The 27,687-nt window shown below is 36.2% G+C and overlaps 1 protein-coding gene across 3 annotated transcripts in view; it reads right to left on the bottom strand.

The window, feature by feature from the left end:
- WASL (WASP like actin nucleation promoting factor) overlaps positions 1–27,687 on the bottom strand; it is a 72,929-nt gene that overhangs the window by 24,310 nt on the left and 20,932 nt on the right. For 2 of the 3 annotated variants that reach the window (XM_025471520.3, XM_049093477.1), the window contains exons 2-4: positions 6,553–6,687; positions 4,447–4,533; positions 3,086–3,182 (exon numbers count right to left, since the gene is read on the bottom strand). In XM_025471520.3, the coding sequence (XP_025327305.1) occupies positions 3,086–3,182; positions 4,447–4,533; positions 6,553–6,687 (319 nt within the window). Of the gene's footprint in view, positions 1–3,085; positions 3,183–4,446; positions 4,534–6,552; positions 6,688–7,644; positions 7,748–27,687 lie in introns of those variants that run through there. The other variant, XM_035698332.2, reaches the window with a different exon arrangement.

The following is a 27,687-nucleotide window of genomic DNA, read 5'->3' as shown; positions in this document are numbered from 1 at the left end:
AGCCAGGGACTTGGATCACCACGTAGGGTCTCACAGGCCATGGTAAGGAATACAGACTGTATTCCATATATGATAGGAAGATCCTATAGGGTTTTCAGTAGGGCAAGTGACATAATCTATGTTTTTAAAAGTTAACTTTGGCTACAATGTGGAAAAGAGGTTGTAGGAGGCACTGAGTGACAGCAGGGAGACTAGTGAGGGAGTTACAGTAGTCCAGTTGACCAATGACGGTGGCTTAGATTAGGGGAGCAGCAGAGGCAATGAGAAATAGATTCACATTATGTTTTTGAAAACAAAGACAACAGATTCACTGGATTTATAAGAGACCATGGTGAACCAGAATGGAGCCCTTTACCAGGTTGGGGAAGATGAGGGGAGGAGTAGGAATGGGTCTAACTGGGGTTAGGGAACATGGATCAAATGTTCTGCTCAGACATGTTACGTTTGAAGGCTATTCTTATGTCCAAATGAAGTAAACAAGCCTGAAGCTTGGGGGAGAGGTCAGCAATGTAGATAAAATTTGGGGAGGCATCAGCATATGGACAGTTTTCAAAGCCACAGGACTGAATGAAAGCACAAGGGTAATGAGAATACTGAGGAAGATCTGATCACTGAGGCAGATCAAATAATAATAAAAAGCTATAGCAGATCAGGAAGGAGTAAAACCAGGAGAACTATCAATCTTTTGCACTCTTACATACCAGGTTTGATATCATTTTGGCTTTAAGAAACTCAAAAGTCGTTGAAGAATTTTTTTAAAAATGTAATTTCCACAGATTTTCAAATATGAAACTGTCTAAAATTATAAGAGAAATACCCATAAATAATGATATAATAAAGTAATTAGTTTATAAATAGATATAAACTAAAATCAATAGGATTTAACTGAGGGACAAGTTAAAAAATCTTGGCAATGGGAAACATAAATTTATTACTCCATCTGGTGGTCTGATGAAGTAACTTTCTAAAATATTTGACATAAGCAAGTCCTATCTATGTCAATGAATGTCAATCTCCCATTTCCCAGGTGATATGATCTCTGCAACCAGAGAGGAAAAACTTCTTAAACTGATGATAATACAGATACGGAAATATACTGAGATTAATATAAAGTTCAGAGGTTAAGTTCTAAAAAGTAATTTACAAATAAGTCACTATTCTGGCTTGAGAGCCATTCATATGAAAAAAGGGGAAGATCTGGTGAACAAAGAAGAATGGGAGTTACTGGTGTGAGGGTACTGGCTAGAAACATTAGCAGAACAGTGTTTAATCAAATCAAGAGGTGTTTTAACATCAAAGAATAAGTAAGACTAGTTTGTGGAGTACTGTGTTCAAATTTGACTACAGACTTCTCCAAATCTGGACCACATGAAGAAGACATAAAAATCTCTATAGTGGATTTGGACCACAGTATTCAGGATGATGCATCTATAAACTACACCGTGTGAGGAGTAAGAAACTGAAACTGGTTAAACTAAGAAGTGAAGGCATAACACAATAGAAGGCTTCCAATATTAAACGACTCCTGAGAGGAAAAGAAAATAATCTAATTCTTCGTTGCTCCAAAAGTCAGACTCTATACATCTAAGTTAGAGAGAAGCAAGGCTGGAGTTTGACTTAGCACGAAGTGCTACCCAGTGATGAATCAGCTGTCTCCCTAATGTGATCTTTCTGTTTTGGAAACACCATGCTTTTAAAAGTTTAGGATCTACATAAAACAAAATTCCTGTACCAGCTGAAAGACACCTTTAAGTGACCTTCCTATTTCAAAGTCAATTATTATGTATTTTAAGAAATATTTTTACTTGTTTTGATTTGGAAATGTCATATATTCTAACTAAAAGGTACCCCAGAGAGCACCATGGCTTAGCACCACATGTCACTGAAATAGGGCACTGAACCATAAATGATTCTGTACATTTAAACCCCTTCCTAGCATGGAATCAAGTAGTAAATATCCTTGGTCCCAAATAGAAGTAACAAAAAATAGGTCCCTAATAATTCTATGTACTCATCAATTGAGATATAATAAGAAGGCAATTGTGAGGCAACAACTTAGTTCATTTTATTTTCATTTCTACCTCACCACCCTCTTGGAAACTCATTAAAATAACAATAAAGATGTACAAAATGGAATACATGATTTTACATTCCTGTTTTCTGGATCCAATGTCTTATTTTTTCATGGCTTACTCCCTCTTGGTGGTAAAGCACATCCTGAAATATACTGATCTTCAGAACTATGGTAACACACACCGCCAGATATACAGAAAAACTTTTTAAGGAGTAAACAGCTTGGCTAGTTTTAAGGGGATCTATTTGCTGATCACATCTCCCATATGTTCTTTCTTCTCCTAAAACTGATCTGCTTAGGATGATGATTTTAGAGAGGTTCACCTTTCCTAATCATCCATCTTCCACTTCACAACAGAAAGGCCTAGTACACTGTTGTCAAATATTTCTATATCAATAAATTTAAAATTTTATACTCTCCTGCATCATTCTCTAATTATTTCATATGTATTACAGTCTCATGTGCTAAACTAAGTTCCTTACGGTTTTATAATAGACAACAGTAGAGACAAAATAAAGACAAAACAATGTTCATAGATTGTGTTTGCAACTTTGCTTATTTGCTTCTATGCTTGCCTAAAAGTCTTTGTTCACAAAGTATTTAATATTCTAAGAATGTAAGAACAATGCCATAAAAATGCAAGTGTTAGAGGCAGTATTTATGGAATGTTACAACAAAAAAAAGATTATTAGAATGAGTTCTTAAGTAAACCTGAAAAAAATTAGTTCTTAATAAAAATATTTCTCTTAAGTAAGGATTAGCACATTTTGGGGGGGGGGGGACAGAGAATAAATATTTTAGGATTTGCATGCTATATGGTCTTTGTTGTAACTATCCAACTATTGTTGTGACAAAAAAAGCAGCCATTAGATGTATTACACAGACAAAATGTAAGTCAATGAGCACAACTGTGTCTCACTAAAACTTTATTTATAAAAATAAGTGGTGGGCCAGATCTGTCCCATGAGCCATACTTTGCCATCTCATGTTTAAAAAAAAAAAAAAGTTTACCAGATTTCCTTTGTCGCCGGCCCAACAAGTCTGTAACTGCTTTTCGGAATTTTTTTGCTTCTTCTTCATTGGCAAAATTAAGAGCAACTTGACAAGTCTGAAACATTTTTATTAAAAAAGGCACACAACAAAAAAACATGAATTTAGCTTATTTAATGAAAAGGTTGATAAACAATAAAGTACATTTCTGAAGAAGGAAAGTTGAGTTTACTAAGCAGATAAGCACTTATTTAGCTTAGTTTTAATTCTATCGAATTACTTAAGAATGGTAACGGCATGGAAAAGGCAAAGTAAAAGACTACTATTAGAAAGGCTGGCTCTCATAGTGGACATTCAAATATTAAATGGAATACTCCATCTTCAACAAAAAAAAACACAATAGCATATTGAATTTATCATTCAACAGAGCTCTGTAAAATAATTTAGATTTTAGAAAAGGCAAACACTGGAAAAGTTGGTCAAATGCAGGTCAGGTCTACCTTTACTAGGTTATATTTTTATTTTACAGCTTAATTGTAGATATTATTTAAATTATTATCTTAATTCAGATAAATTAAAATGTGGAAACACACTGCCATTAACAACAATGGCATTTAATGCACACACACACACACACATATATACACACACACATATTTATATTTTATTAAGGGAAATGTGAAAAAAAACAGCTAGAGAAAAAAATACTTTTTGAAAAGATGTATCATCTAATCCAACCTTGTTTCTCATTATAGAAAATTTAGGAAATACAAATATGAAAATAAAGAAAATTAAAATCACCTATAACCTTGTCACTCGAACAATCCTTGTGAGCATATGGTACGAAAATCTTTCTAACATCTTCCTCAAGTATAAGCAATATATTTTTAAAAATCTGTTCTCCTTTTACACACATTTATTGTATTTTAGCACTTTTCTAGGCCATGAACTATTCTTTCTCTCTCACACACATACACACACACACACACACACACATTTTGAATTGCAATTTAATATTTAATGTTTAAATGATACTATAGTTTAGTGGGCAATGAAGATTTCATTTTTATAAATAAGAAAACTAAATCCCAAAAAGGTTAAGCTATTTGCCCAAAGACAGAAAGATGATGAAAAAACAAATTTCTTTTCTACACAGCAAATTATATTTACAGTACTCTTTGAAATCTTTTTTTTTTTTTTTTTGGCCCTTTAAAATCTTAGCCATTTCTTCCAATTTAGCTATACTATCTATGAAGAAGCTTTGAAAGTAAAATAATTCTTTTTACTTTATACAGTGTTTGCATAAAAAGCTTATAAATGCTTTCCACAGACAAATGTAAAAACAATAACATTACACAGGGCTATAAAAATATATGACTTACATCTCCAGCAAAGGTATGAAAATATCCTCTAGGACTATTATATACAAAGTTATTGTATAACTCTTGTTCCCACAATAGTTTCCCATCCTAGAAAAAAGTTCAAATAAGAGTTACCAAGAAGAATCTCCAGGAATAAAACAAATAGTTACCAAGAAGAATCTCCAGGAATAAAACAAAATAGATGACTCATATTCAGGGAATTGCTTATATTAACATTAGCTTTTAAATGTACAGAAAACACGTGTATAACATAAATAACATAATTTAATCAGTAATTTCTTAATAAAACAGTAAATTCTGAAGTTTCTTTCATAAAAACTACCTATCAAGTTGAGTTTAATTCAGTATGCTAAGATATAATTTCATTAGATTTATATTCCCAAATATAGTTACTCAGTCAAATATAAAACTAAAACAATTACTAGATCATCAATGTTAGACAAGAGTAGAATACTGTTGCACATGCACTGATTATCAATGCATAGTTCCATCAGCAATAGACTGTGTGCTATCAAGTATTACAGGAACATTTCATGCTCTTTTCCTCACCCCTGCAGGTGATGGGAAGGTCAAATATACCTTCTGTACTGTTCATTAATAATCTTTGAATTCCTAACTTTTACACACTGGCCCTCTAGTTAAATACTGGTAAAAGTAGTTAGTATCAATCATGTGCAGAAAGAGACTGATGATTGAAGTGCACGAAGGTTAAAGTATGATTAAGAGACCCATTGATGACTGGACTGTCATATCTACGGCCACAGTAGAAGAAATATAATTAAACTTAATACCAAAGGTGGCTAACTGCAAGTATTCAGCAATGGTTACCTACAATTAGAAATAAGTGGTTAGAGAAATATAAGTATTACCCTATTTTGAAAGCAAAGTTCTACCTAGATCATGATTTAAAAATATCCAGAATATGCTATACACACATATAATGCAATTCCTTTCTTCTCAGTGGAGTTATATGTGCACTTGATTTCTAAAGAGTGTTTCTCACTAACAAGGAGAAATATGTCAAAAAAAACTAAGCAGTTTCTCGCAAACTATGCATATGTTCCCTATTTCCTAGAATCACTGCCGGCAGTAAGCCACTGATAACAGCAATATGCCACATTTCTCAGCTGTCTTGTAGAATGGAAAAGTGGATGTTAAGAAGCGCTAAGTTACAAAGCACAGTAACTTAACTCTTATTGAATCTCAGGAAAACACTTTGCAATAGACCCAGATGGTTTTCCATTTTATAAATTAATAAGCCAAGGCCCAGAGAAGTAAACAGTTTGGCTACAATCTATCTGCCCTTAAGCATCCCCCAGAAGAGTTCAATTTTTTGGGAGGTAATTATTCCACATATACATATTATAAAAGTCTACCTACAGAAAAGGTTTTAAAAGATAAATGGAAAAAAAAAAGATAAATGGAGACGTCATCTCTGCAAAAAGGTAATCAACATCAACTATAAGATGATCAACATCAACTATAAGATGAATACCTGAGAATGGGCATCCAATCTAGGACAATGTGGATATGTGTTTAAATGTGAGAGATACAAAGCTGTGAAAATCTGAACATACCTATGTTAAGAAACAACATAAGGAAAAATTGGTAGCAAATACATTATTATAGGTATTGTATAAGGCTTTAAACCTAGGCTGAAGTAACTAACAGTACATACTAAACTAAAATATACTTTTATAATTCCCTGAAAGAACTATATATGCTACTCTGTAATGGACAAAATGGAATAAAAGAATATCATTAGAAAAAGAGAACATAGGGAAAGCCCAAGATGTAAAGGTATTTAAAAAACAAACAAATCCTTTAATGTGTGGTGGCAGTTGAAAGATAAAATAGGAAGCTATTAATTCTGGCTTACAACCTATTCCTGTTTGTTTGCAATGCCCAAGTTTCATTACCTAAAACCAAGTTTCATTCTTCTAATATGCAGGATGAATCAAAATTATATATATAACTACATATATAAATTATAACAGGTTAAAAAACCTATTCACCCACCATTTAAATTGGAAACAAAAAAAATAAAATAAAATAAAAAATAAAAAAAATAAAAAAATAAATAAATAAATTGGAAACAAAACTCACCTTAATATCAAATATTCTTAAAAAATAAGATCTCTGTGGATTGTCCTTAACAAGACAAGCAACACCGCTACACTTCTTTGACCACATACAGTTACGATCTGCTGCATATAACTGTACCACTGCTGAAGACATAGTCTGAAAAATATAAAATTTATAGCCATTAGGTTCAAAATAACATTCAGATGACCACAGCCCCTGCTGACATCTTCACTGTAACCTCATGAGAGACATTCAACCTGAACCACCCAGCTACGCTGCTCTTAATTTCCTGACCCATAGAAACAAGGAGATAATAAAACATTTATTGTTATTTTAAGCCATTCCTTTTTGGAAGTAATTTCTTATGCAGTAACAAATAACACAATAACTACACTAAAAATAACTAAGGAGAACAAACATTTACTGATGCTTAGAATGTGTCAGAAATTGTGTTAAGATTTAGAAATAAAGTTGTTTTGGGCTACTTAACTATGGCTGGGGAAGCCCTCCTCTGATAAGATTCCAAAGAACTGCATGTATATACATGTCTTTTATAATAATAAAGTCAAAAATGTAAGATCAGTGTATTTTGGGGGACCAAAATTGTATAAAGACCCCTAAGAAATACTGTTCCATGTTTTTAACTTGTGTATACCAAACTCATCTTTGAATTTCAGAGTCATGAATAGGACACAAAGCAGCAGGAAAATATCCACAAGAGCCATTAAAAAATTATGAAGATAGCTTAGAAATTTTAAAAATGTATATTCTAGGATACTAAGAATGCGGAGTATGACTTTGGCCTGCTCAAAACATACTTTGTTCTTCTGAAAATATAATACATATCATCATTTGCTTGGGTTCTCTGACCCCAAATTCCTAATATTAAAAACTTAAAAAAAAAAAAAAAAGGATTTTACATTTATTATCCAAAGGTATTAAAGACCAAGCCAAAGGATTAAAAAATCAGATGAGTAAATTTGTTTTCTAAGGCAAATTCATATAAATTACAGCTCTTTTAGTATGATGCTATCAAAATGCATTCATTTCTACAAAAAAAACATAATTAGGATATCAAGAAAAAAAAACATCAAAAAATCCTTTTAGGGGTACCTGGGTGGCCTAGTAGGTTGGGCATCCAACTGCTGATTTCAGTTCATGTCATGATCTCAGGGATCTATGGGACAGAGACACAAAGCTCCCGGCTCTGCTGGTCTCCCTTTTCCTCTGCCCCTCCCCCATCTCACACATGAGAGTGGGCATGCGCCTCTCTCTCTCAAATACATAAATCTTAAAAAAAAAAACCCTTTTTTTAAACCAAAAAACAATAAGTAACAGATTGCAAAAGAAATAGCATATTATCAAATACAGTCTGAAATTCCATTATGGGAATTCCCTTACCAAATGTCCAAATGTTAACACATAAAACACTGAATGTATATGTGAACTCAAAAAAAAGTAACAAAAAGCTAAAAATCCACATTTAAGCATTTATATAAATTTACAACAGATTCTTAAAACATCTGCTTAAGAAATAAAGACCAGTGAAACAGTTCAGTTACATTCCCTATAAAAGTGGTTGGCACTATAGACCTTATTCTAAAACAATTTATAAAATTTTCATACTGAAGAAACCACCTTATCACAAGCTATTTTCAGTAACTAGATTTTCAAAATTTTGCTACAGTTATATTATCAGTCTAACTATGCCTCTTTCACTCCTTTTTATCTTAAACTAGCAGTCTAAAAATTATATAAGGCTATTTCTAACTCAGGAAAATTATAGTGAATGTGAGAATAGCTTACATGTATAAAATTTAGTATATAAATGATAGAAATATAAAAACAGTGACTATTCCTTATGCTTTAGATTGACAGTGGCTTCATTAAGTTTTTAAAAACATTCCTTCCATTCCTTTAAGGTAATTACAGCTCACCAACGCCATTACTTCTTGTCTTTAATAACTGAGAAGATATTATTAAAAAACAACACAGGGACAAGTGCTTAGGAAAGGAAATCTATTTCTTATTAGCCCAATAAAGTTAGGTTAAAATTTATTAATTAAAAGGAAAAAAGCACTACATCAAGTTTCATGGAAATAGAAACTGTCCTATCTTAACATATTGCTGATATTTCAGTATGAAGTTATTGCAGTAACATATTCATCCTCAGAACTTTGTCAAGGGCAGAAATAAGATAAAGGATGAATTCTGGGATGTGAATCCCTCCCACTGTCCTTCAACAGGGCATTTTTATCTCTTGGGCTTACTCAGCACCATCAGGAACTATTTCACTGATTCCCTATGTTAAGTGACTGCTTTTTTCATATTTCTAGAGTACCTTTTTAAATACCTTGTGTAAATCTCATTACATCACAGATCTTATTTTAAAATAGAGTAATTAAAAAAAAGAAAAAAATAAAAAATAAAATAAAATAGAGTAATTTTCTGTAATTGATTTATTACTCATTAAGCAGACTGTAATTTCCTTAAGCAACTACTTTCTATATTGTAGAAAGTATAGTTTCTAGATTATACTTTCACTTTACCTACACTTTGCTCCAACTAAGCAAACATTTGCTAAATTAAAAATTACATATTCTGATTTTGATAATAATACTATGATAAATGCCCTTTATTTAAGGATATACATCTTGGGGATGAATGGGTGGCAGAGTTGGTTGATCTGACTCTTGGTTTTGGCTCAGGTCCTGAAGTTTTTTTCTCTCTCTCCCTCTGCCCCTTCCCTCCATTCGCTCTTCCCCCCCCCTATAAATAAATCAACAATTTTTTAAGAGGATACACATCTTAAAGTATTATAAAGGGGCATCATATTGGCCATTACTCTCAAGTGATTCTGAAAATAATAATATGCATATGTATACATAGAAGAAACCCTGGTAAAATATTATAAATGGTTGACAAATCTGGATGAAAATATGCAGGAATTCTTTGTTACTGCATCTGTAACTTTTCTGTATGAAATTATTTTGAAATTAAAAATATTAAAGCCCATATGATTCACAAAAGCCTAAGACTCTCCACCTACTTGCACAGTCACGACAGCCTTGGGAAGTTGTTTCTCTTCTCAGAGCCACTGCTACACGTACATATATAAACCACCACCCACACTGATCCAAAACTACGAAAACTACCACTTCTTCAAATTCCTTCTATACTGATACAAACTTTGTTAGAAGCTTCATCCTGAGTAAGACTTAAATCATAAATATCCACTACTTTTATAGTTCAAATTCTTTACACATTATCACAACAACCACATTATGTAACAGGTCAGAGTAAGAATTTTAAACCAGGAAAATAGATGCTTCTTTAATAAAAGAGATAGAATCAGCTAATGACAGGAAAAAGACTGGAAAATACTAGGTCTTACAGATCCTTGTTTGACAAACAACTGCCTACAAGTACTAAGGGGACTTAATAGTGAATATTAACTATTATTATTTTAATATTCCAATAAATACACAATATTGTTAAAGGAAATAATTTTTAAAGATATATTTTTAATTAATATCCAAAATACACTGAGTGTGGGAAAAGAAACCACAGGATTGAATAAAGAAATCTTTTTTATGGTCACAATGGCCTAGATTAATAGCCAAAACACTCCAGCTTCTGTGTATGTGTATGTACCCAAATTCCTAAAAATCAAACCAGGAAAATCCATCCTAAGTTTTCTCATTATATAAAGATATTTTAAGTATGTTCCTAAATACTCTGATGATATATTCATGTGAAATGTCCCCTTAGTATCATGAACGTGAAATTTAATTATGAAACATAAAAGGAATTACAAAAGTAAAGAAAAAAATTTGGTTATACTTCAATTAAAAATTGAAAGTTATTTAAACAAGGAATTTGGCGGAATTCTTAATTATGCAGTGATCTCAAGGAGCCATTTTCTACATAATAGAAGTTTAAAAAACACCTCAATTACATGACCTCCTAAAAAACCCAATACAGGCGGGGCAAGATGGCTGAGGAGTAGGGTCCCCAAGTCACCTGTCCCCACCAACTTACCTAGATAACTTTCAAATCATCCTGAAAACCTACAAATTCGGCCAGAGATTTAAAGAGAGAACAGCTGGAATGCTACAGAGAGACGAGTTCTCGCTTCTATCAAGGTAGGAAGACGAAAAAAAAAAAATAAAGAAATAAAAAAGCATCCAAGGGGGGAGGGGCCCTGCGAAGAGCCGGGCTAAGGCCAAGCGGTGAGTGCCCCCAGGACAGGAAAGCCCCGACCCGGAGAGGCAGGAGCTTTACCAATCTTCCTGAAGGGAAAGGTGCTCCCAGGGAGTTGGAGCAGGATCCCAGGAAGGGCGTGGATGCCCTCAGGCTCCCAGGGGCACTAACTGAGGACCTGCGCCCCGGGGGAGAGCTCGCCACACCACCAGCACCAGAAAGGGCTGGAGCGCATCCCGGCAGGGTCCTGGGAGGAGCCCAAGCGTCAGCTCCAGCAGCGGCTCTGCACAGAGGGGGCTGCGCAGCTCGGTAACACCTTGAGCAGCGGCTCCGCTCAGGTGGCAAATCCGCACAGAGGGGGCTGCGCAGTACCAGAAGCACGATTCCAGAGGTGCAGGCCCTGGAGCTCAGGGCTCCACGGGGACACAGCCCAGGATCCAGCGCTACCCCCAGGACAGGCGGACGCCGGGAGGACACAGGGCAGTGAAGACGCTCCTGCCACTGGGCGGCCCTGAGCTGTGCACATCAGTGCCACCCTTCCCTGGCCCATCCAGACCCCTGCGGACTGGGAGCTGCAGTAGTTACTGCGGGAGCGGACTCCAGAGCTGGAGAGCTGGCCACCACCAGTGGTGGTATTCCTCTTGGTGTCACCCTGTGCCTGGGGCTGAGCAGGGCTGCCAGGGAGCAGGAGCCTCACAGGATAAACAGCTCCCACTGAGCTGTACACCTGGCAGGGGACTGACTGGGCAGCTCCCCCAGGTGCACACACCTGAGAATCAGCAAAGCGGGCCCCTCCCCCAGAAGACCAGCAGGAAGGACAGGAGAAGAGCAAGTTCTTAGCCAAGCAGCGCTGGAAAGTTCCAGGGGAAGTCGAGGGATTTACAGTATATAGAATCAGAGGATACCCCCCTTTGTTGTTTGTTTTGTTTGTCCCCCCCTTTTCCTTTTTTCTCTCTTTTCTCCTTTTTCCAGTACAACTTAATGTTAGCCACTCTGCACTGAGCAAAATGACTAGAAGGAAAAACTCACCACAAAAGAATCAGAAACAGTCCTCTCTCCCACAGAGTTACAAAATTTGGATTACAATTCAATGTCAGAAAGCCATTTCAGAAGCACAATTATAAAGCTACTGGTGGCTCTAGAAAAAAGCATAAAGGACTCAAGAGACTTCATGACTGTAGAATTTAGATCTAACTGGGCTGAAATTAAAAATCAATTAAATGAGATGCAATCCAAAGTGGAGGTCCTAATGACAAGGGTTAACGAGATAGAAGAAAGAGTGAGTGACACAGAAGACGAGTTGATGGTAAGGAAGGAAACTGAGGAAAAAAGAGAAAAACAATTAAAACATCATGAGGATAGGATAAGGGAAATAAATGACAGCCTCAGAAGGAAAAATCTACATTTAATTGGAGTTCCTGAGGGCGCCGAAAGGGACAGAGGACCAGAAAGTATATTTGAACAAATCATAGCTGAACTTCACTAACTTGGGAAGGGAAACAGGCATTCAGATCCAGGAGGTAGAGAGATCCCCCCCACCCCCCAAAATCAATAAAAATCGTTCAACACCTTGACATTTAATAGTGAAACTTGGAAATTCCAAAGATAAAAGAAGATCCTTTAAGCAGCAAGAGACAAGAAATCCATAACCTTTATGAGAAGAAGTATTAGGTTAACAGCAGATCTCTCCACAGAGACCTGGCAGGCCAGAAAGGGCTGGCAGGATATATTCAGAGTCCTAACAGAGAAGAACCTGCAGCCAAGAATACTTTATCCAGCAAGGCTCTCATTCAGAATAGGAGACATAAAGAGCTTCCAAGATAGGCAGAAACAGAAAAAATATGTGACCACCAAACCAGCTCTACAAGAAATATTAAGGGGGACTCTGTAAAAGAAAGAGGAAGTCCAAGGAAACAATCCACAAAAACAGGGACTGAATAGGTATCATGATGACACTAAATTCATATCTTTCAATAGTAACTCTGAACGTGAATGGGCTTAATGACCCCATCAAAAGGCGCAGGGTTACAGACTGGATAAAAAAGCAAGACCTATCTATTTGTTGTCTACAAGAGACTCATTTCAGACGTAAGGATACCTACAGCCTAATAATAAAAGGTTGGAGAACCATTTACCATTCAAATGGTCCTCAAAAGAAAACAGGGGTAGCAATTCTTGTATCAGATAAATTAAAGTTTATCCCAAAGACTGTAGTAAGAGATGAAGAGGGACACTCTATCATACTTAAAGCATCTATCCAACAAGAGGACCTAACAATCATGAATATTTATGCCCCGAATGTGGGAGCCACCAAGTATATCAATTAATAACCAGTTAAGACATACTTAGATAATAATACACTTATACTTGGTGACTTGAACACAGTGCTTTCTACAATCGATGGATTTTCTAAGCACAACATCTCCAAAGAAACAAGAGCTTTTTACTTTTTTTTTTTTTTTTTTTTTATGATAGTCACACAGAGAGAGAGAGAGAGAGAGGCAGAGACACAGGCAGAGGGAGAAGCAGGCTCCATGACCCGGAGCCTGATGTGGGATTCGATCCCGGGTCTGCAGGATCGTGCCCTGGGCCAAAGGCAGGCGCCAAACTGCTACACCACCCAGGGATCCCCAAGAGCTTTAAATGATACACTGGTCCAGATGGATTTCACAGATATTTACAGAACTTTACATCCAAACGCAACTGAATACACATTCTTCTCAAGTGCACATGAAACTTTCTCTAGAATAGACCACATACTGGGTCACAAATCAGGTCTTAAACGCTACCAAAAGATTGGGATCGTCCCCTGCATATTTGCAGACCATAATGCTTTGAAACTAGAACTAAATCACAAGAAGAAGTTTGGAAGGACTTGAAATACGTGGAGGTTAAGGACCATCCTGCTAAAAGATGAAAGGGTCAACCAGGAAATTAGAGAAGAATTAAAAAGATCCATGGAAACTAATGAGAATGAAGACACAACCCGTTCAAAATCTTTGGGATGCAGCAAAAGCAGTCCCGAGGGGGACATACATCGCAATACAAGCACCCATCTAAAAACTGGAAAGAGGGATCCCTGGGTGGCGCAGCGGTTTGGCACCTGCCTTTGGCCCAGGACGCGATCCTGAAGACCCGGGATCGAATCCCACTTCGGGCTCCAGGTGCATGGAGCCTGCGTCTCCCTCTGCCTGTGTCTCTGCTTGCCTCTCTCTGTGTGACTATCATAAATAAATAAAAATTTATTAAAAAAATTTAAAAAAATAAAATAAAAACTGGAAAGAACTCAAATACAAAAGCTAACCTTCCACCTAAAGGAGCTGGAGAAAAAACAGCAAATAGATCCTACACCCAGCAGAAGAAGAGAGTTAATAAAGATTCGAACAGAACTCAATGAAATAGAGCAGAAGAACTGTGGAACAGATCAACAAAACCAAGAGTTGGTTCTTTGAAAAAATTAATAAGATAGATAAACCATTAGCCAGCCTTATTAAAAAGAAGAGAGAAAAGACTCAAATTAAAAATCATGAATAAGAAAGAAGGGATCACCACCAACACCAAGGAAATAAAACGATTTTAAAAACTTATTATGAGCAGCTATACACCAATAAATTAGGCAATCTAGAAGAAATGGATGCATTTCTCAAAAACCACAAACTACCAAATCTGGAACAGGAAGAATTAGAAAACCTGAACAGGCTGATAACCAGGGAGGAAATTGAAGCAGTCATCAAAAACCTCCCAAGACACCAAAATCCCAGGCCAGATGGCTTCCCAGGGGAATTCTATTAAACGTTTAAAGAAGAAACCATACCTATTCTACTAAAGCTGTTCGGAAAGACAGAAAGAGATGGAGTACTTCCAAATTCATTCTATGAGGCCAGCATCACCTTAATTCCAAAACCAGACAAAGACCCAACCAAAAAGGAGAATTACAGACCAATATCCCTGATGAACACAGATGCAAAAATTCTCAACAAGATACTAGCCAATAGGATCCAACAATACATTAAGAAGATTATTCACCATGACCACATGGGATTTATCCCGGGGATGCAAGGCTGGTTCAACATTTGCAGAACAATCAATGTGATTCCTCATATCAGCAAGAGAAAAAACAAGAACCATATGATCCTCTCAATAGATGCAGAGAAAGCATTTGACAAAGTACACCATCCATTCCTGATCAAAACTCTTCAGAGTATAGGGATAAAGGGAACATTCCTCAGCATCTTGAAAGCCATCTACGAAAAGCCCACAGCAAATATCATTCTCAATGAGGAAACACTGGGAGCCTTTCCCCTAAGATCAGGAACGAGACAGGGACTGTCCACTCTCACCACTGCTATTCAACATAGTACTAGAAGTCCTAGCCTCAGCAATCAGACAACAAAAAGACATTAAAAGGCATTCAAATTGGCAAAGAAGTCGTCAAACTCTCCCTCTTGGCAGATGACATTATACTGTACATAGAAAACCCAAAAGACTCCACCCCAAGATTGCTAGAACTCATACAGCAATTCGGTAGCGTGGCAGGATACAAAATCGATGCCCATAAATCAGTGGCATCTCTATACACTAACAATGAGTCTGAAGAAAGAGAAATTAAGGAGTCAATCCCATTTACAATTGCACCCAAAAGCATAAGATACCTAGGAATAAACCTAACCAAAGAGGTAAAGGTTCTATACCCTAAAAACTACAGAACACTTCTGAAAGAAATTGAGGCAGACACAAAGAGATGGAAAAATATTCCATGCTCATGGATTGGAAGAATTAATATTGTGAAAATGTCAATGTTCCCCAGGGCAATATACACATTTAATGCAATCCCTATCAAAATACCATGGACTTTCTTCAGAGAGTTGGAACAAATCATCTTAAGATTTGTGTGGAATCAGAAAAGACCCCGAATAGCCGGGGGAAATATTAAAAAAGAAAACCATAGTTTGGGGCATCACAATGCCAGATTTCAGGTTGGACTACAAAGCTGTGGTCATCAAGACAGTGTGGTACTGGCACAAAAACAGACACATAGATCAATGGAACAGAATAGAGAACCCAGAAGTGGACCTTGAACTTTATGGTCAACTAATATTTGATAAAGGAGGAAAGACTATCCATTGGAAGAAAGACAGTCTCTTCAATAAATGGTGCTGGGAAAATTGGACATCCACATGCAGAAGAATGAAACTAGACCATTCTCTTACACCATACACAAAGATAAACTCAAAATGGATGAAAGATCTAAATGTGAGACAAGATTCCATCAAAATCCTAGAGAAGAACACAGGCAACACCCTTTTTGAACTTGGCCACAGCAACTTCTTGCAAGATACATCCATGAAGGCAAGAGAAACAAAAGCAAAAATGAATTACTGGGACTTAAGATAAAAAGCTTCTGCACAGCAAAATAACAGTCAACAAAACTAAAAGACAACCTACAGAATGGGAGAAGATATTTGCAAATGACCTATCAGATAAAGAGCTAGTATCCAAGATCTAGAAAAAACTTATCTAACTCAACAGCAAAGAAACTAACAATCCAATCATGAAATGGGCAAAAGACATGAATGGAAATTTCACAGAGGAAGACATAGACATGCCCAACAAGCACATTAGAAAATGTTCTGCATCACTTTCCATCAGGGAAATGCAAATCAAAACCACAATGAGATACCACCTCACACCAGTGAGAATGGGGAAAATTAACAAGACAGGAAACAACAAATGTTGGAGAGGATGTGGAGAAAGGGGAACCCTCTTGCACTGTTAGTGGGAATGTGAACTGGTACAGCCACTCCGGAAAACTGTGTGGAGGTTCCTCAAAGAGTTAAAAATAGAACTGCCCTACCACCCAGCAATTGCATTGCTGGGGATTTACCTCAAAGATACTGATGTAGTGAAACGCCGGGACACCTGCACCCCAATGTTTATAGCAGCAATGTCCACAATAGCCAAACAGTGGAAGGAACCTCGGTGTCCATGGAAAGATGAATGGATAAAGAAGATGTGGTATATGTATACAATGGAATATTACTCAGCCATTAGAAACGACAACTGCCCCCCTTTGGCTTTGACGTAGATGGATATGGAGGGTATTATGCTGAGTGAAATAAGTCAATCGGAAAAGGCCAAACATTATATGGTCTCATTCATTTGGGGAATATAAAAATTAGTGAAAGGGAATAAAGGGGAAAGGAGAGAAAATGAGTGAAAATATCAGTGAGGGTGACAAAACATGAGAGACACCTAATTCTGGGAAATGAACAAGGGTTTGTGGTAGGGGAGGTGGGCTGGGGGTTGGGGTGACTGGGTGATGGGCACTGAGGGGGGCACTTGGCGGGATGAGCACTGGGTGTTATGGTATAGGTTGGCAAATTGAACTCCAATAAAAAAATTAAAAAAATTAGAAATTAAAAACACCCAATACAGAAACCAGCAATTCAAAAAAGAAAAACAAGAGTCCTGATTGGTGACTACCAGTGAAAATTATCCAGGAGAAAAAAACACAAATAATTTACTATAGAAAGGAGAGATTTTTTTTTTTAATCTCTTGGTAACTTTCACAATGAGAACCAGAAAAAGAAAGAAAAACAATACAAAAAGATAGAGATTTAAAAATACATCAAAGACAGAAGACTCCACAAGAAACAGTAATTTTTTAAAAAGCAAAGTTGGAGGATTAGAAGAGGAAGAAGACAAAAGCAGTAACAGAATCTCAACAGTGAATAAAAGTGGTCACGTGGTAACAGTTGCTGTTTTTCAGATCAAGTAGAAATGGTCTTTTAGGCCTAGTAGCTGTTTAAGAAAACGACTGTTAAGGGACATGTTAGGTATATTCATTTACCAAATGTTTACTGAGTACCTACTGCATACATGGAACTGTGATGGGGCGGGGGGTACAAACGAAAGTGAGGTTGAGTAAAAAGATTTATTACACAGACATGATCCTCATGATATGGGGCGTGCAGACATTAATAACTATTACAAATGCTAAAGGAAAAATTCAATATGCAGGAAAAATATAAAACTTACCCAGCCTGGGAAGGCTTCCCCAAAGTGACAATTTATCTGGAGGATGAAACTGAATGAGTCAGGTGAGCAAAGGAATGAAGAGAAGAGGAGAGGAAACAGCATTCTTTGCAGACATATCAACAAAACCCTACCCATGGGAAAGTGCTAAAGGAGTTTGGGGAGCTGAGAAAGAGAAGAGTGGCATGGAATGAAGTTAAAGATTTCATACTAAAGTAACATCAAACTCAGCTCAATTACGTGGTTTAGAGATAAACAGCTACGTGTAGTTTGGAAACCCTGTCCAGAGATGTGGTATAGTGGTTTATCATTCCTCTAATGTCTTTTGATTCCTCTTAGTATCCCAGTTCTGGTATACTCTTCTCCCCCAGTGACCCTGGGTTTGTCCATATGACTTGCTTTGACTAACAGGACCTCTGCAAATCTTGAAAGAAGGTTGAAAACTACCTGTATCATGTGGCTTGCCCTCTGGGAACTGCTGAACTAAAATCTTGAAGTGCAAGACCATATGAAGAGCAAGGCCCCTTGCCTTTGCTGAGGCCAGTTCCTATTAGATCTGTCAGCTGAATGCCACTGCATGAGTGAGCACAGGTGACAAACTAACCATCCTGCCAATCCACAGAATCATAAAACATAAATCAATACTGCTTTAAGTCACAGTCTTTAGACGGTTTCTTCGCAGCTATATGTAGGAGATTATTTTTAATATAATAACCTAGAATAAATGGTGCTAGCTCCTTCCTCCCATTCATTTATACTGGACATGTGTTTACAAATACCAGTAAAGTCACCAAAATTTTTTTATCTAAAAATCACAAAAGTTTTAGAGCTATCAACGTACTTTCTTTTTTAGAATCATTTTTAAAATGCATTTTATATCCAAAAGCCTTACTAAAAACTAGGTACTGTACAAGAGACTAGGCTCACTCACTAAACCACTCATAGCCACACATCAATCTCATATGGTGCCTGTGATTTAAAATCATGTATCAGAAAATTGTAAATTATGTGGCAAAGACCTTTAGCATTACCTATCATCAAAATTATAGATGCTAAAACCACAAATTGCAAGGTTTACCATACTCTTAATTTTCTCCTTGAAGGATAACCATATATAGATAAAGGTGAGAGTGATACTGATCTCATTACAGACTGATTTATGTTTGCAAACAGGTGAGAACATTGTGCTAAAAGGCAGCAAATAGGTATTGGCTTGCTCTCTCTGCCTCTCCCTCCATGCAGGATAAGCAGACCTGCTTTCAAAAGTTTTTCTTCCTTCCTCTTGTCTCCTCTTCCCTTTGTATGCCTCTTACAGTCAGCAAAACCTATGGTGAAATCTGAAGTGTTCAATTTTCAGGGAATGAAGATGGAGGTGGGAAGGAGGATCCCTAGGATTATGACCTCAGCTGACTGAAGTTTAACATTTACCAGCCAAGACCCATGCCCTGATAACAATATGTTTGAGTGTATAAATTATAAATTATAAACTATATAAAGTATATTATACGTAAAATGTTTCAGAAAATATATATTTATAAAATAGTATATATTTTATGTATACAAAACATAAGTATATTTATTATATATTATAAAATATACAAAATTTATATATTTTATATATATATATATACACACACACACAACACCATTTCTCCATAACTTTTTCTTTTTTATTTTTATTTATTTATGATAGTCACACAGAGAGAGAGAGAGAGGCAGAGACACAGGCAGAGGGAGAAGCAGGCTCCATGCACCGGGAGCCCGACGTGGGATTCAATCCCGGGTCTCCAGGATCACGCCGTGGGCCAAAGGCAGGCGCTAAACCACTGCGCCACCCAGGGATCCCCATTTCTCCATAACTTTATCCAGAATATAATCCAATCCCCTCATTTTATAGAAGAGGTTAATTTATTTGCCAAAGGTCATCTTAGCTCTGGATGAATTTCACAATCAGATGCTCATTTTATATTCCCTATACACGACTCACTGGTTCATCCCAGGTCCTAATTTGTTATACTTTTGCCCTATCCTATTTAAAGGATTCTCAAAAAACTATGTATTCTTATTATAATTTTATTCCTCTACTGATCCCATTTGGCTTACTTTATTTGGGAGAAGCATAAGGGAAGGTTAGTGGTGGTGGAAAACAGAGGTTTGCTAGTATATGAGAAGAAAGGATCTTTATGAAAAGAAAAACTTCAAACAGATGTAAGTTATATGTCCTGGGACAAAGGTAGATTTACCATGAAGTCAATTAGTTTAAGTTTCAGGGTCGTTTACTTGGAAGAGCCCCTTACAAGGTTTGGCTCATTCTCCTTTAGGGAGCACATGAGGTAGCAGTAACCCCAACCTCACACTTAGGGGCTTCTCTCTAGCTATCCTTGAAGGTGATCCTGGTAATTCCATCAAAGATGCATTACTTCAACATCTGTCCCTCTTGGACCACAAAATGCATCCAGACCCAAACTTTAACCCCAAGGAAAGGGTCTGAATGAGTACTGTCTGGCTCCCTGCTGGAGGTGGCATACTAAGACCAAACTTCAGGAACACTTCTGGGGATTGGGGAGTAGTCCAGCCAATTGAGATTAAAAAAAAAAAAAAAAAAAAAAACTGGAGTTTTCCCCAGGCAAGAAGCACCCTCTCAATAAAGTGAAGGAAATTAAAGATGTACCACCACCAGTAACTGCTTTCAGGAGATTTCCTTCAGCTTCGCAACTACCAACATTTTCATCAAACACACTACAGCAGGAGTCTTTTTCTGTAAAGTGCCACATAGTTAATATTTTAGGCATCATGGGCTATTTGATCTCTTCTACCTCTGCCCTATGCTGTGTGCAAAAGCAGCCATAGATAATTTGGAGATGCATATGTTCTAATAAAACTTCATTTTCAAACACAAGCAGGATGGATTTAGTTAACAGGCTATACTTTACCAATCCCTGTTTAAGAGGAAAGGTTGTCTCTTAGAAAACATAAAATTGTTGTCATGTAAAGAGGTGTTCAATGAATATGTAGCCAAAATAGGAAAAAATATCAAGAAGGTGTATCAGGGTGGATGGGTGGCTCAGTCAACTGTCTGCCTTCAGCTCAGGTCCTGATCCCAGGGTCCTGAGATTAAGACCCACATTGGGGTCCCTGCCACTCAGGGAGTTTGCTTCTCTTCTGTCTCTCCCCCCACTCATTCTCTCACTCACTCTCTCAAATAAATAAAATAAAATCTTCAAAAAAAGGGAAGGCGTATCAGTCAATTAATAATAACAGAAATAAGTTATAATAATAATATACTATTTTTTTGGATTTTGTGATGTTTATGGTATTTTTTTGTTGTGATCTTTTCTCATAGTAAGTAAGCCTTCATTTTTATATTTAATTTTGGATTCTCTTTTTTTAAAGAGAACCTCTCCAAATTGTCTAAGGTTCAGGCCACAAAAACTGGATCAGCCTTACTTGGCGTAAGAAAAATCACGCATCAATTGCAGCAACAGGATTCTATATCTTGAAAAAAACAAATTATCTAAGTTAGTATATTCCTTTTGCCTAACCAAACCTAATGTAGTAACCTTTTAACATATAATGACCTTATCCATATAAGAAAACTGTGGCCAAGCAACTTTAAAAAACCCACTCAATAAAAAACATGTGAAAGGTCAATGGGTGTGTGTGTGTGTGTGTGTGTGTGTGGATGGGTTGCAAGTCTTTTACAGTCAACCTTCTATCCAAAGTAGAAATCCTTCATCTAATATTCTTAATAGATGATGAAATAGCATTTGCTTGAAAGCTTGCTGTAATGGAGAGCTCACAACTCAAGGGGAAAAACTCTTATTGTTGAGCAACTCAGAGAAAATTAATACTGAACCTAAACCTGTTTTCCTGGCAATTTCTACTCATAGGTATTCAATTTTTCATCATTCATTTAAATATCTGTTGAACAGTTGCTAGGCACAGGGCTAGTTACTTTGGCTACAATGCTGCAAAACTGGAGATGTAAACTGTTCGCCACTAATTAAAGCATACTTATATCTGTGTAGTGGTAGTAACAAGTTCACTTCCATAAAGATCCCCAGTAACCCAACTTCTCAGGTCATCTCTTTTTCAGTAAGAATTTATTTCGATCATTCCTCATTTGACCTGATTTATGGATTCTTTATCAGTCTGGTAAAATAAAATAGATACTTACATGTGGCCTCAACAATGCAGAATATTCACAAAATGATGTAGGAAATAACTTGTTCCAGTAACAAAAAGAAATGCATGTGCAACCTCATTCTCCTATGTTACACTGTATACTGAAAACAGATGGGACCTTCTTCTACCTCTAAATCACTCTCTCTCTCACCTCCTGATCTTCATTTCAATTGTGTTCACAAAAACAAAACTCTCTCTCATTTTACCTAATTCTGCCCACTTTTCAAACCTCAGTTCAGATGTCACCTATATCCCTTCCCTGACTCTCTCAAAAAAGTGTTACAACTTAACCAACTGTTAATATCATATTATTTATGAGAATAAGCAACATAAGCTTGCCTCACAAGACACTTTAGTTAGTTTCGGTCATCAAAAATCAGAAGGAGGAAGCACTTTTTCTTTCACTGGGCCTTACCAAGAAGATTCTTTTCAAAAGTCAGTGGACTGGTTAGGTAATTAGGGCCTCTCAAACTACACCAATGGTCAGGCTGAACATTTTTTAATGGACAGGAAATGCTAAAGAATAAAATGAAATACAGAATTAAAAAGTCTATAAGAAGTAAACATGCTGAAAAACTTAGAGTTCATTTAAAAAACTACAGGGAACATAGTCAATATTGTATAACATTGTATAGTATCTACACTTTTGGTGGTGAGCATATGTTGTACACACCTGAAACTAACAATGTTGTATGTCAACTATACATCAACATACATACATACATACTTGGAATAGGAAAATTATGATCTCTGATGTAGCTGGTACAAGAGTTTTCCTACTAGTATGCACAAGTACTAATAACAATTCTCTGAAAGGAAGTCCATTTGAATGCTTCCTGGACCATCTGCCATACATCCTCTGCAATAAAGCCTACATACTCAGAAAATAAAGGCAAGCATTACTCAAACAATCTTGCTTATGCGAAACAGTAACAAATCTACAAAATACTGAGATAGAAGTACCTAATCATTAGCAGGGATGAGAAATATTACATAATCAAAGATAATATAACATACAGAGTGAAAGAAGAGCTACAACTGACCAGCAATAACCCTAAAAAACTTAAGTCTTAACCACAGTCAAAATGAATAAATTCATAAGATGCAGCATGATATGACAATTTGCATCCTACAATAATGATATATTTCCTTTGGAGCAAGGAAACATAGCATGGTAAAATATATGGTACCCAAAACATTCACAGAGATAACCTAGTTTATCATACAGAAGTTAAACTAAGTTCAGAAATGTGCTTGGTCTATTTAACTAAACTATGGCAAAGGTACATACTTTAGAAAGTCTTCCATCAAAATCACTGGAATACTTCAAATCTTACATTTATTAATTAAGATCTTCAGAACCTAAATATTATCCAAAATCATTCAGGCAACTAGAATTTCTAAGTCATCAAGAAAAAGAACCACTCAACTCATTAAATTCAGCTATACACTGAGATACAATACAGCAGCTAAAAAAAGAAAAAAGAAAGAAAAAAAGAATGAAGAGGGTCTAAGTAATGATAAAGAAAGATCCTCATGTTACACTGCTGTGAGAAGAAGGTAAGCTATAAAATGAAAGGTATAGTATGTTAACATTTCTGGATGACAACGGGAGCAAAAATCAATAATTGCCTCAGTATGCATAAAACTGGAAAGGGACACAGCTGCTAGATGTTTTGTGTATGCATAGGTGTTCTGTCAGGGAAGCTTCCTAGGCAAATGCAAGATAGGTTGGAAAAAAAAACTTTGCTTTCATACATTTTGATTTTAAAGCATGTGACTCTTTTAGCTTTTCAAAAAACTAAATATTCATTTGAAAATACACAAAAGAAAGAAAAAGACCTACTTAAGTCATATCATGGCATAAATGTGGAGGGAAAAAGGATCCTTGAATTTCTAGTAGCTTTAAAAAGCCTTCCCCTTAAAAATGAAAAATGAACATTGCTGAAAATAACACACTGCATTAACATAACCTACTATCATATCTGAATGCATAAAGTAATAAAAAAGCAAACTTTGGCTACTATAAAGAGATAGCCTATGTCTGTAATGAAGGCCAAAGTCTATGATTTCTTTCAAAAACTTTCCCTTAGAGTTTTCTGAACTCTTAAACATGATTAATCAAGACAAGCAAGTTTAAATAAAATTCAATTGGCTTTGTCTTCCCTACTTGTTCCTCTATAGGTAGTAACTCATAATTATCCAAGTTTTTAAAGTCAAAAGATGTGTGTACATATTACATATTATATATATATATATATATTTTGTATACATTATATATTATATACATACACACATTTAATTTGCTTGACTTTTGTTAAGTACAATCAAGGTGGGGGAAGGACATACAAAGAGAAGGTTTATCGGAGAGTAAAGTGATATCTTAAATTCAACATACAACCTAACCTAACCTAAGGACTTTAAATTCAATACTTGAGGCTCTCTCATACATTATGTGTGAGAATTAGAAGAGAAAAAAAGGAAAGGCAAGAACCTTTCTAAAGTTGTTTTTAAGATTTACATGTTATGGTAACCAGGGAAGGGGATATAGGTGATATGGTTCAATATAAATATTGAATCACTATGTTGTACCCTGAAACTAACAGGATATTGTATTTCAATTATTCTTCAGTTTAAAAATTTACACTTTACTAGCAATTTCAGACTTATAGTGTAAAATATTAGTAACAATCTAATCAATAATTTGAAAAACCATTTATTTAGTAAACTAGGTTTTAAATAGTTCCTCAGAAAGCTCAATGTTGCTAGTTTCAAAAGGCATTTTTTTTTTAAATCTTGAGGTTTTTTTTTTTTTTTTAATATTTTTTTTTATTTATTCATGAGAGAGACAGAGAGAGGCAGAAACATAGCCAGAGGAAGAGGCAGGCTCCCTGCAAGGAGCCCAATGTGAGACTTGATCCTGGTTCCCAGGATCACGCCCTGAGCCAAAGTCAGATGCTCAACCACTGAGCCACTCAGGCGTCCCGCAAAAGGCATTTTTTACTCAAAATGCATGAACCAATATTTCTAACTCTAGTTATTACTGAAACTGAATGAACACGCCTAACTAGATGTTTGATTGCAACTACCACAAAGGAGAAGGAAGCAGACTATATTTTTTAAAAAAGGTTGATCATGCTATTTTTTCTTTCAAAAGATCTCTACCATTAGTAAACCATAAACTTGGGGGGCAGGGGAAAATGTCAGGATTTTATATAATTCTACTAATATTACACTAAGTGCTACAAAAGCAAAAACTAATGATTTTCTCTCTAAATGGAATGGGTGGCTTGGATCCCATGTAAATATAATAAATATATTTAGTGCTTAAATTATTTGGGAATTAATTAACTTTGAACCAAATAGATTTTACAATGTTACTATCCTCTCCAGGTGAGTGCCTTTTCTAGGTGACTAGGCAGGAGATAGAAGGGTGCTATTTAGGTTCTAGACTCCTTTCTGCTTACTGGAGCTACACTGATAAGGAGGTCAATAGCCACATATAGCTATTTAAAGTTGAAGATTCAGTTCCTTGGTCATACTAGCCACATTTCAAATGCTCAATAGCCATGGGTGGCTACTTATTAAATGGCATAGAATATGTCCACTATCATAAAAAGCTTCATTGGACAGTACTACTCTGGAAAATCCTAGGGAAGAGATTTTATATAAATACTTTCTTAGAATAAGACATGGAATTTATAAAGTCAAGGGTAGAACAGAGTTGGGATCATCAGACAAGGAATATTCATATTAAAAAGAATAAAATCCTATTTAGTCACAAAATGTCTAGCTAATTTAGAGACTAAGTTTAAATAGGGCATTAAATTCAATTTAACAGATATTATATCTGAAAATAGAAAAACAATTAAAGGTTGGTCTCTGTCTTTGATAAATTAATAACCTAGTTAGGGAGATATGTTTAAAAAAATAACAAAGTATGCTATCAAATAAAAATGTACCAAATGAGGCAGGAAACAACAAATGTTGGAGAGGATGCGGTGAAAAGGGAACCCTCTTACACTGTTGGTGGGAATGTGAACTGGTGCAGCCACTCTGGAAAACTGTGTGGACGTTCCTCAAAGAGTTAAAAATAGACCTGCCCTACAACCCAGGAATTGCACTGTTGGGGATTTACCCCAAAGATACAAATGCAATGAAACACCGGGACACCTGCACCCCGATGTTTATAGCAGCAATGGCCACGATAGCCAAACTGTGGAAGGAGCCTCGGTGTCCAACGAAAGATGAATGGATAAAGAAGATGTGGTCTATGTATACAATGGAATATTACTCAGCTATTAGAAATGACAAATGCCCACCATTTGCTTCAACATGGATGGAACTGGAGGATATTATGCTGAGTGAAGTAAGTCAGTCGGAGAAGGACAAACATTATATGTTCTCATTCATTTGGGGAATATAAATAATAGTGAAAGGGAATATAAGGGAAGGGAGAAGAAATGGGTGGGAAATATCAGAAAGGGAGACAGAACGTAAAGACTGCTAACTCTGGGAAACGAACTAGGGGTGGTAGAAGGGGAGGAGGGCGGGGGGTGGGAGTGAATGGGTGACGGGCACTGGGGGTTATTCTGTATGTTAGTAAATTGAACACCAATAAAAAATAAATTAAAAATAAAAAATAAAAAATAAAAAAAAATGTACCAAATGAAAATATACCCAAATGAAAGCAGAAACAAAGTGCTCTGGGAAGGCTGAGAAGCAAACCCTGAGTTCTCACTGGGGACAAGGTGAAGTAGAAAATCAGAGATGTCCCAGGGAATAATATGAAGACTAAAGAGAGCACAGACTCTGGGATAGATCCCATCACTTACTTGCTAACTGTTTTAAGGTTATTATGTACTTCTCCCTATCCATTTCCTGATCAGCAAAATGAGGATAATATTACTATCATTTTGTGTTATAAATTAGTTGATACATGTAAAGTGCTCTGAACAATTTCTTCATCATAGGGCGATTAAAATTGAATAAAATACTACACAGAAAGTGTATTGTAAAATTGCTTGTCATTGTATACACTTATCGAATGTTAATTATTATGACACTGGTATTATCATAGTATTAGCTGCTCTACTTCCAATCAGATCATTTTAAAGCTCTACTACTAGCTTACAGAAACTAATTAGAGGATTAATATGTCCTGTTTTCAGCAAATTGGTCAATTAAAAGGAGAACCAGAAAAAACCCTAAGCTTGCAAAAACATGAAAGACACCCTTACACCTTTATGGTCTGCAGATCTAGGATCAGAATTATAACTAAAAAAGCACTTCAGTATAGTAAATATTTTTTAAAAGATTTATTTTAGAGACAGCATGCTTGTGCGCACAAGCCAGGGGAGGAGCAGAGGGAGAAGAACAAGCCGACTCCACAGCGAGTGCAGCACTGACTCAGGGCTTGATTACAGGACACTGAGATCATGACCTGAGCCAAAATCAAGAGCTGGACAACTAACTGATTGAGCCACCCAGGCAACCCTAGTAGAGGAAATATTTTTAATGATGGCACCTAAAGCAGGTTTAGGTCAGTGACACACCAAATAAATAATCATGTACTATATCTTAATAGAAATTTCACTAATTTTTATATACATAGTTAACCTATCTTAAGCAGGCACTGCCTGTCCCCGGTTCCTAATACTTCTGATGTTAGAGACCCACAGTCTCTCTCCCAGGACAAGCTCCTGTGCTGAAGCTCAACAGAGATTCTGTCTT

The sequence above is a fragment of the Canis lupus genome, chromosome 14 (assembly GCF_003254725.2).
Source record: "Canis lupus dingo isolate Sandy chromosome 14, ASM325472v2, whole genome shotgun sequence".
Classification (NCBI taxonomy): domain Eukaryota; kingdom Metazoa; phylum Chordata; class Mammalia; order Carnivora; family Canidae; genus Canis; species Canis lupus.
The sequence above is the reverse complement of the archived record's forward strand: the minus strand, read 5'-3'. Positions and strand labels throughout refer to the sequence as shown.